At 41.4% G+C, this 11,582-nt stretch overlaps 1 protein-coding gene across 6 annotated transcripts in view; it reads left to right on the plus strand.

Annotated features, from left to right (window-relative positions):
• The window catches only part of HADHB (hydroxyacyl-CoA dehydrogenase trifunctional multienzyme complex subunit beta), a 49,109-nt gene extending 43,847 nt beyond the window's left edge, over positions 1-5,262 (plus strand). For all 6 annotated transcript variants that reach the window (XM_025405851.1, XM_025405854.1, XM_025405852.1 and 3 more), the window contains 2 exons: positions 287-451; positions 4,717-5,262. In XM_025405851.1, coding sequence (XP_025261636.1) covers positions 287-451; positions 4,717-4,752 — 201 coding nt within the window. In that variant the 3' untranslated portion in view covers positions 4,753-5,262. The remainder of the gene's footprint in view (positions 1-286; positions 452-4,716) is intronic.
• The last annotated feature ends 6,320 nt before the right edge of the window (positions 5,263-11,582 follow it).

The raw sequence follows: 11,582 nt of genomic DNA on the forward strand, positions 1-11,582 counted from the left end.
AATTCTTGTTTCATTAAATATATTTCTTAGTTTAAAAATAGAAATTAGCAAAATTAAAATTCTGTGTTATCTTTTGTTCCTTGCATTCTGGCATTAGATGAAAAATAAATGGACTCCTGACTTTTAATATTGACCTAGACTTACTTTCTTTTGCAGTAAAATTATTTGTAATATGTCTGACGTTCGGTATTTTCCTTTATCCCTCTTACTTCATAGTACTAAGAGCCTGGCTTGATTCTGATCTTAAGTAAACTTATCTTTACATTTGTGTCTTTGTGGGAGCCAGGTTGGATTGCCTCCTTTGGAGAAGTTTAATAACTGGGGTGGATCTCTGTCCCTGGGACACCCATTTGGAGCCACTGGCTGCAGGTTGGTCATGGCAGCTGCCAACAGATTACGGAAAGAAGGAGGCCAGTATGGCTTAGTGGCTGCCTGCGCAGCTGGAGGGCAGGTACGTTACAGTGGTGTCATAGGACCTTCCAGAGAGTCATTTTCTTGGAATGACTAGAATGTATGATTTAGTTTGAAACCTTCTTAAAGCAATATTTTTGATGACACGGGGGTGGGGAGTGGGGAGGGATAACAGCTTTAATTCTGATAATACTTTTTGTTTTTTGGGTTTTTTTTTTTTTTGAGACAGAGTCTTGCTCTGTTGCCCAGGTTAGAATGCAGTGGTCATATCTTAGCTCACTGCAACCGCCACTTCCTGGATTCAGGTGATTCTCATTCCTCAGCCTCCCGAGTAGTTTAGATTACAGGCATGCACTACCGTGTGCAGTTAATTTTTGTATTTTTCGTAGAGACAAGGTTTCGCCATGTTAGCCAGGCTGGTCTCGAATTCCAGACTTCAAGTGATCCACCCACCTTGACCTCCCAAAGTGCTGTGATTATAGGCATGAGCCACCATGCCCTGCCATAATTCTGGTAATTCTTTGGAAGGAAACTGCTATTTAAACCCAAGCTATTTTTCCCGAATATAATGTTTATTTTTTACTTATAAATATATGCTGATTATGAAAATTGTGGAATATATGAAAAGTATATGGAAAAAGTTAGAGTCATCTATAATCTCCCCATCAGACATTATCATTATTAACATCTTGATATATTTTCTTCTTTAATAATAAACTTTTATTTATTTAGTCACCGTTAAGACTGTATGAAATCTCTCCAAGAGAGAAACTGTCTTTCTAGAGAACTGAATTATACCTTAACTGGGGAGTTAATTTACTTCTGGATAACTTACTCCTGTTCAGCTGGGGAAGTATATTGTTGACAGATTTTTTTCCTTTCTACTTCGCTTGCATTACAGACCCAACTTCCTGACTGCTGTAGCATCTCACTCTAGGAATAAAATCCAAAAGGAAGGTCGTAGTTTGTTTTTTGTTTGTTTGTTTTTTGAGACAGAGTCTTGCTCTGTCCCCCAGGCTGGAGTGCAGTGGCCCCATCTCGGCTCACTGCAACCTCTGCCTCCCAGGTTCAAGCAATTCTCCTGTCTCAGCCTCCTGAGTATCTGGGATTACAGGTGCTCACCACCAAGCCCAGGTAATTTTTTTGTATTTTTAGTAGAGATGGGGTTTCACCGTATTGGCCAGGCTGGTCTCGAACTCCTGATCTCAGGTGATCCGCCTGCCTCAGCCTCCCAAAGTGCTGGGATTACAGGCATGAGCCACTGCGCCTGCCCTGTTTGTTTTTTTTTTTTAATTACAATGTGAACAGATTTTCTCTTCCTCTAGATTACAGAAACTTCCTGTTCCTGATCAAAATGAATAAATATTTAAAAGCATAAACAGGCCGGGCGCAGTGGCTCACACCTGTAATCCCAACACTTTGGGAGGTTGAGGCGGGTGGATCACTTGAGGTCAGGAGTTCAAGAACAGCCTGGCCAACGTGGTGAAACCTTGCCTCTACTAAAATTACAAAAATTAGCCTAGCATGGTGGTATGTGCCTATAATTCCAGCTACTCGGGAGGCTGAGGCAGGGAAATCACTTGAACCCCGGAGGTGCAGGTTGCAATGAGCCGAGATGGCACCACTGCACTCCAGCCTGGGTGATAGAGAGGGACTCTGTCTCAAAAATAAATAAAATAAATCTTACATTTAAAAGCCCATTTTCATGAATTTTCATCAGAGACTTTGCAGAAACCAAGGGGTCAGTTATTTATCAGTTGGAACATTTTGGACTTTATGATCAGAAATGTTTTTTAATCTGTGTAACTTCATCTACAGAAAACCATGGTCCATTAAGACTTCAGCTATCCCTCTATCTCTCCATGCCAGACTTCTACCAGGGAGATAACTTGTACACATTACTCACGAGCTTAGTGCGTAATCCACATAGGGTAATGTCTGCAGATTTGAGTATGTGTTCCATAATTCTTTATCTAGCATGTAGAGTATAAATGAGACAATACTGGATGCTTTTATGGATGAACAAAGAATGATACCTAGCACCTTCTAGAAGTTTATAGTATAGTGAAGAGAGAAGATAAGATGCATCTGAGAAACTAGATTAAACTTGACATTGTTTGATCAAGAGCCATGTGAGTAATACCAACATGATTGGAGACAGGAGAAATCTATCATGGTGAATCTAGAGCAGGGTTTCTCACCTTTGGCACTAACATTTTGGGCTAAACAATTCTTTGTTGTGGGGGGCTGTGCTGTGTGTTGTAGGGCGTTTAGCATGGCCTCTACCCACCAGATAGCAGTAACAACAAGCTCCTCCCCACCTCTGCCCCATGTACACACAATTGGCATGACCAAAAGTATCTCCAGGTGTTGCCAAATCTGATCTAGAGCAAGAAAAAACATGGAACATGAAAACTGTGTGTTTAAAATCAAGCTAGAGAGGGCTGGGCACGGTGGCTCATGCCTGTAGTCCCAGCATTTTGGGAGGCTAAGGCAGGTGGGTAGCTTGAACCCAGGAATTCGAGACCAGCCTGGGCAACATGGCAAAACATCTCTACCAAAAATACAAAAATTAGCCAGGTATGATGGCATGCACCTGTGGTCCCAACAACTCAGGAGGCTGAGGTGAGCTGATTGCTTGAGACCAGGATGTTGAGGCTGCAGTGAGCTGTATTCACACCACTGCACTTTAGCCTGGGTGACAGAGTGAGACCTTGTCTCAAAAAGCAAATAAAAAAATTAAAGTAAATAAATAATAAAATAAGCAAGTGAGAGAGGAGTATTCTACCTTATTACGAATTCTTTCAGGATAACCCCCAAGTCAGTCAAACCTTCCTATCCCTGCTTTTTTGTCTACTTGTGCCTTTTCAGCATACTTTACATGCCAGACGTGGTAGCTCATGCCTGTAATCCCAGCACTTTGGGTGGCTGAGGTGGGCAGATTGCTTGAGCTCAGGAGTTCAAGACCATCCTGGACCACATGGCAAAACCCCATGTCTACTAAAAATACAAAAACTAGCTGGGCGTGTTGGTGCATGCCTGTAGTCCCAGCTACTTGAGAGGCTGAGGTGGAAGTGTCACCTGAGCCTAGGAGGTTGAGGCTGCAGTGAGCCGTGTTCAGGCCACTGCACTCCAGCCTGGGTGACAAAGGGAGACCCTGTTTCAAAAAAAGAAAACCAAACAAACAAGCAAAAAAAAAAAACAAAGTACCTAATAGTTTGTTTTGAACTCCAGTGTATACTTGATTGAGGACAAAGACCACATAGCAAATCTTTAAACCTGCACAGTGCTCAACTTGGCACTTTGTAAATAATAGTTTCTTTTATTTACTTTTTTGTTTTTTAGAGACAGGGTGTCTAAAAACTATATGCTAGGATTTAGACTCATCTAAACTAAGGACATAGCTAGTACATAGTACTGTGTATAGTGCTGGATAAAATATATTCTACTTCTGGCCGGGCGCGGTGGCTCACACCTGTAATCGCAGCACTTTGGGAGGCCGAGGCTGGTGGATCATGAGGTCAGGAGATTGAGACCATTCTGGTTAACATGGTGAAACCCCATGTCTACTAAAAATACAAAAAAAATTAGCCAGGCGTGGTGGCGGGCGCCTGTAGTCCCAGCTACTCAGGAGGCTGAGGCAGGAGAATGGTGTGAATCCAGGAGGCGGAGCTTGCAGTGACCTGAGATCGCACCACTGTACTCCAGCCTGGGTGACAGAGTGAGGCACGAAGAAGGGACAAGCCCAGCCTTTGGAATCATCTAGACCTGGTTTCAAATCCTGGCCCTGTTACCTTAATAGCTTTGTGATTTGGGTGAGTCACTTAACCTTTCAGAGCCTCAGTTTTCCCCTCTAGAAACTTACTTTTATTGGTATTTGCTGTATCATGTTTGTTTTACACAGCTAAAAAAGCCCCTGGATTTCTCATTTTAACAGCATCCATTTGTAGAGCATCACTAGGAATTAGATTCTGTAGTAGACAGAGCCTGATGCATATATGTATACATGTATATATGAATGTATATAAATATATGTGTGTGTATATATATACACACATACACAACTATACTGTATGTTATGTAATGTCCACAAAAACTCTATGAGATAGACACTATGAGCCCCATTTTGTAAAAGAAATTCCAGTTTAGACTGACTACAAAGTTTCCCAGGATCACACAGTGATTGAATGGCAGACCCAGGATCCAACTCCAAAGCCTGTACTTTTCTCATTGTTCTCTGCTGTCTCTGTACTAACTGGATTCATCACCATTCATTGCTCTAATTGGACTTTGTTTTCTTTACAGGGCCATGCTATGATAGTGGAAGCTTATCCAAAATAATAGATCCAGAAGAAGTGACCTGAAGTTTCTGTGCAACACTCACACTAGGCAATGCCATTTCAATGCATTACTAAATGACATTTATAGTTCCTAGCTCCTCTTAGGAAAACAATTCTTGTGGCCTTCTGTTAAATACTTTGCACTTAAGCTTTGCCAGTGTTCTGAGCTTTTCAATAATCAGTTTACTGCTCTTTCAGGGATTTCTAAGCCACCAGAATCTCACACACAGATGTGTGGGGGGTTGTTTTTGGTCTCTGTTGTCACTAAAGACTAAATGAGTATTTGCAGTTGGGAAAGAGGTCAGCTGAGATTTGGAAGTCATCTTTGTAATATTTGCAAATTATACTTGTTCTTATCTGTGTCCTAAAGATAAGTGTTCTCTATAAAATACAAACCAATGTGCCTAATTGTGGAAAAATAATTCAGAATCTAAACACCACTGAAAACTTATAAAAAATGTTTAGATACATAAATATGGTGGTCAACTTAATAAAGTGGAGAAATATTGGAGAACTGTTTACCTCATTTTTTATTGGTCAGGGGAGGGTGGTTCTCTTGGCTTAGGACCAGATTTTGCCTTTAATTACTCATTTATAACTTCTAACTATTTTGGTCAATGATGAGACTGCTGGCAACATAAAGACAATCCTGTTTATTTATCTTATTTTATTTATTTTTCGAGACAGAGTCTCCCTCTGTCCCCCAGGCTGGAGTGCAGTGGTGCGATCTCGGCTCACTGCAAGCTCTGCCTCCCCAGTTCAAGCAATTCTTCTGCTTCAGCCTCCCAAGTAGCTGGGACTACAGGCACCTGCCACCACACTTGGCTAATTTTTGTATTTTTAGTAGAGATGGTGTTTCGCCATGTTGGCTGGTCTCGAACTCCTGACTTCAGGTGATCTATCTGCCTCAGCCTCCCAAAGTGCTGGGATTACAGGTGTAAGTCACTGCTTCCAGCCTGACAGTCCAGGCTGTTTTAGAATAGCACCTTTTGTTTTCCCCACTGCTGAACTGCAGAACATTTATTTCACTTTTTGGATTTGCTTCTGTTAGCCAGGATTTAAGTAAAGTGTAAAGAAGTTTTTTATTTTAATCAACTACTCTAAATCCTCTCAGATTTTTGACAGCTACCCTGTACTAAATAACATGGATGCTAGTGTTTAAAGAAACCGGCTTCTTTTTATGGACGTTTGTGTGACTGTTGCTTAGGTCTATGCAAGTTACTGGGAATCACAATCACCCTGTAGTTCAGGGACAGATTGGGCAGGAGACCTAGTCCTAACCTCTTAAAAGGATATTTGAGAGTCTCAGCATCATTTCCCCATGGTTTCCTTGGTAATTATAATGTGAGTTTTTAATACTGAAAACCATTATATTTACATATATATCACAAAAATCAGGTATAAATAAATTAAATATAAAATATAAAAACCTTCAAATTTAGAAAAAAAAAAAACCCTGTGACCTTAGGTTGAAGGGAGAGAGGGATTTCTTGAAGAAGACATTGAAAATACTAATCATGAAGGATCTATAAATTTCCCTGTGTTGAAATAAGAACTTTTGTTCTTCATGTGATGATACAGAGTGGTGGATAAACAAGCTAAAAGTGGAACAAATATAGTAGATACAGCTTTAAAAGAATCCAGGATATATAAATAATTCCTACAAATCAATAAGAGTAAAGACCACTTGGCCAGGCGCGGTGGCTCACGCCTGTAATCCCAGCACTTTGGGAGGCCGAGGCGGGCAGATCATGAGGTCAGGAGTTCGAGACTAGCCTGACCAACATGGTGAAACCCCGTCTCTACTAAAAATACAAAAAATAGCCGGGCATGGTGGCGTGTGCCTGTAATCCCAGCTACTCAGGAGGCTGAGGCAGGAGAATCGCTTGAACCCGGGAGGTGGAGGTTAACAGTGAGCTGAGATTGCACCACTGCACTCCAGCTCTTGGCGAAGAGCGAGACTCCGTCAAAAAAAAAAAAAAAAAAAAAAAAGGCGAAAGATCTTAACACACAATTTTTAGAAAAGGATATGCAAATGGTAAATAACAAGATGCTCAGTAGTAATCAGGAAAAACAAATTAAGATCATAATGAGATACACCTACCAGACTGGCAAAAATTAACAGGACTGAGAATACCACTGTTGGTCTTGGATGTGGACCAATTAGAACTTTATATGCTGCTGGTGAGAATGCAAATTGGCAAAACCACTTTGAAAAACAGTCTGGCAATTGGACCGGGCGCGGTGGCTCACACCTGTAATCCCAGCACTCTGGGAGCCCAGGGCAGGCAGATCATGAGGTCAGGAGATCGAGACCATCCTGGCTAACACTGTGAAACCCTGTCTCTACTAAAGACACACACACAAAAAAAATTAGCTGGGCGTGGTGGTGGGCGCCTGTAGTCCCAGCTACTTGGAAGTCTGAGGCAGAAGAATGGAACCCAGGAGGCGGAGCTTGCAGTGAGCCAAGATCACGCCACTGCACTCCAGCCTGGGCGACAAAGTGAGACTCTGTCTCAAAAAAAAAAAAAAAAAAAAAAATCTGGCATTTTCTTGTACGTCTGAATACAAGACACAAGGTCTGTGACCCAGCATTTCTGCTCTTAGGAGTACTCCCTAAGAGAACATGCACATTAGTCCAGGAAACATGTACAAGCCTGCTCACAGCTGCATTGCTCTTAATAGCAAAATATTGTAAATAACTCATGATCATTGACAGGAAAGTTTCAAAAACAAGCAAAACTAAGTAGGATGCCTACAGACGAGGTAAAAATAGTTTCTAAAACAGCTAAGGGAAGGGAAAAGAGACACATCTTCCTTACTGAAGAATTCCAAATAATACCCGTAGATACTCCGGACTCCAGGAGGTGGAGCATACCCACCCCCTTTGAGTGTGGGCTGGACTTAGTGACTCAACTCCAGTACATACTGTATGGAAAGGGAAAAAGGCAGCCTTACAGTGGAGAAACGGCAAACCGCAGCTTAACCAGGTGATCAAGGTTAACATCATCAGTGCTGCCATGTGGATGCACATGCCTCCTAAGATGTAATCAAGGTACACTTCACCTCTGTGGTATTCTTTCCAAATATCCATAATCCAGTCGAATCATGAGAAAACAGGCAAACCCAAACTGAGGGACAGTCTATGAAATGCTTGACCAATACTCGAAACTATCAAGGTCATAAAAAGGGAATGCTGAGAATTTGTCGTAGATCAATGGAGGCTAAGGAGACATGACAACTAAATGTGATGTAATATCCTGGACTGGATTCTGAAACAGAAAAAGGACGTTCATGGAAAAACTGGTGAAATCTGAATAAAGTCTGGAGTTAATTGTTTGTTTGTTTTAAGCCTAGAAATAAATCCTCACATATATAGTCAAATGCTTTTTTTGTTTTGTTTTGGGGTGGGGTGGGGGTTGGGACACAGTCTTGCTCTGTTACCCAAGGCTGGAGTGCAGTGGAGCGATCTCGGCTCACTGCAACCTCTGCCTCCCAGGTTCTAGCAATCTACTGCCTTAGCCTCCCGAGTAGCTGGGACTACAGGCATGCATCACCATGCCTGGCTAAATTTTTTTGTATTTTTAGTAGAGACAGGGTTTCACCATGTGGCCAGGCCAACATGGTCTTGAACTCCTGGCCTCAAGTGATCCACCCGCCTCTGTCTCCCAAAGTGCTGGGATTACAGGTGTGAGCCACTGCACTCAGCCATCAGATGCTTTTTGACAACAGTGCCAAAAACAGTGCCAAGACCATTCACTGGGGAAAGGACAGTCTTTTCAGCAAATGGTGTTGGGGAAACTGGACATCCACATGCAAAATAATGAAGTTGGACCCTTACCTTACACCCTATACAAAAATGAACTCAAACGGATCAAAGACCTAAAGAAAGAGAAAAGCTAAAACTTACAGTTTTATAAACACTTAAAACATGCGGGAAAATACATGACATTAGATTTGGCAATGATTTCTTAGATATGGCACCAAGGGCATAGGCAACAAAGGAAAAATAGATTAAACTGGATTTCATCAAAATTAAAAACTGCATAAAAGGGCACAATTAACGAGTAAAAAGGTAGCCTATGGAATGGCAGAAAATATTTGCAAATCATATATCTCACAATGGGTTAATATTCAGTGGTGTGGCCTTTTTTTGGGTGTTGTTTTTTTTTTTTGGATGGAGTCTCTCTGTTGCCCAGGCTGGAGTAGAGTGGTGCGATCTTGGCTCACTGCGACCTCCGTCTCCCTGGTTCAAGCAATTCTCTTGCCTCAGCCTCCCAAGTGACTGGGACTACAGGAACGTGCCACCACATCTGGTGAATTTTTGTATTTTTAGTGGAGACAGGGTTTCACCATGTTGGCCAGGCTGGTCTTGAATTCCCGATCTCATGTGATCTGCCCACCTGGGCCTCCCAAAGTGCTGGGATTACAGGCGTGAGCCACAGTGCCCGGTGTAATTCTGTGTGTTTTTACCAGCAGAGCATACATTGAGTATGTGCAAACAATTGCGAAGGAAAATTAGAGCACATATATCTACAGAAGCGCACTCAGAAAGGGGACCCTGTTGCTTCTAAAGTGAAAGAGTATTATTTGGATTTGTAACCAAAAGATACTTTTGTAATTCTTAAAATGAAAACTGTAACTATCAATGAAGTGAAAGTGAAATGAAGTGGAGTTGACAGGTGTCTATGCTACAAGGCAGAGCCTGCCCTATCTTAGTCACCACCTGCCTCCTACAGGGCTGGAGTGAGTGTGAGGCTTAGAAACAGCCTCACACTCACGGCCCTGCTGTATTGGTGGCTCCTCTTTTATTTTTATTTTTATTTTATTTATTTTTTATTATTATTATACTTTAAGTTCTAGGGTACATGTGCATAACGTGCAGGTTTGTTACATATGTATACTTGTGCCATGTTGCTGTGCTGCACCCATCAACTCGTCAGCACCCATCAACTCGTCATTTACATCAGGTATAACTCCCAATGCAATCCCTCCCCCATCCCCCCTCCCCATGATAGACCCCGGTGTGTGATGTTCCCCTTCCCGAGTCCAAGTGATCTCATTGTTCAGTTCCCACCTATGAGTGAGAACATGCGGTGTTTGGTTTTCTGTTCTTGTGATAGTTTGCTAAGAATGATGGTTTCCAGCTGCATCCATGTCCCTACAAAGGACACAAACTCATCCTTTTTTATGGCTGCATAGTATTCCATGGTGTATATGTGCCACATTTTCTTAATCCAGTCTGTCACTGATGGACATTTGGGTTGATTCCAAGTCTTTGCTATTGTGAATAGTGCTGCAATAAACATACGTGTGCATGTGTCTTTATAGCAGCATAATTTATAATCCTTTGGGTATATCCCCAGTAATGGGATGGCTGGGTCATATGGTACATCTAGTTCTAGATCCTTGAGGAATCGCCATACTGTTTTCCATAATGGTTGAACTAGTTTACAATCCCACCAACAGTGTAAAAGTGTTCCTATTTCTCCACATCCTCTCCAGCACCTGTTGTTTCCTGACTTTTTAATGATCGCCATTCTAACTGGTGTGAGATGGTATCTCATTGTGGTTTTGATTTGCATTTCTCTGATGGCCAGTGATGATGAGCATTTTTTCATGTGTCTGTTGGCTGTATGAATGTCTTCTTTTGAGAAATGTCTGTTCATATCCTTTGCCCACTTTTTGATGGGGTTGTTTTTTTCTTGTAAATTTGTTTGAGTTCTTTGTAGGTTATTAGCCCTTTGTCAGATGAGTAGATTGCAAAAATTTTCTCCCATTCTGTAGGTTGCCTGTTCACTCTGATGGTAGTTTCTTTTGCTGTGCAGAAGCTCTTTAGTTTAATGAGATCCCATTTGTCAATTTTGGCTTTTGCTGCTGTTGCTTTTGGTGTTTTAGACATGAAGTCCTTGCCCATGCCTATGTCCTGAATGGTACTACCTAGGTTTTCCTCTAGGATTTTTATGGTATTAGGTCTAACATTTAAGTCTCTAATCCATCTTGAATTAATTTTCGTATAAGGAGTAAGGAAAGGATCCAGTTTCAGCTTTCTACTTACAGCTAGCCAATTTTCCCAGCACCATTTATTAAATAGGGAATCCTTTCCCCATTTCTTGTTTCTCTCAGGTTTGTCAAAGATCAGATGGCTGTAGATGTGTGGTATTATTTCTGAGGACTCTGTTCTGTTCCATTGGTCTATATCTCTGTTTTGGTACCAGTACCATGCTGTTTTGGTTACTGTAGCCTTGTAGTATAGTTTGAAGTCAGGTAGCATGATGCCTCCAGCTTTGTTCTTTTGACTTAGGATTGTCTTGGAGATGCGGGCTCTTTTTTGGTTCCATATGAACTTTAAAGCAGTTTTTTCCAATTCTGTGAAGAAACTCATTGGTAGCTTGATGGGGATGGCATTGAATCTATAAATAACCTTGGGCAGTATGGCCATTTTCACGATATTGATTCTTCCTATCCATGAGCATGGTATGTTCTTCCATTTGTTTGTGTCCTCTTTTATTTCACTGAGCAGTGGTTTGTAGTTCTCCTTGAAGAGGTCCTTTACATCTCTTGTAAGCTGGATTCCTAGGTATTTTATTCTCTTTGAAGCAATTGCGAATGGAAGTTCATTCATGATTTGGCTCTCTGTTTGTCTGTTACTGGTGTATAAGAATGCTTGTGATTTTTGCACATTAATTTTGTATCCTGTGGTGGCTCCTCTTTGAAAGGATAATGAATCCACTTATAGAAACATTTGGGCCAATTTATACACAATTGAAATATTCACACTAATCATTAAGTGAGAGCATGGTGTTTGTAAGAAAAGTGTTTTCAACAGCA

The sequence above is a fragment of the Theropithecus gelada genome, chromosome 13 (assembly GCF_003255815.1).
Source record: "Theropithecus gelada isolate Dixy chromosome 13, Tgel_1.0, whole genome shotgun sequence".
Classification (NCBI taxonomy): Eukaryota; Metazoa; Chordata; class Mammalia; order Primates; family Cercopithecidae; genus Theropithecus; species Theropithecus gelada.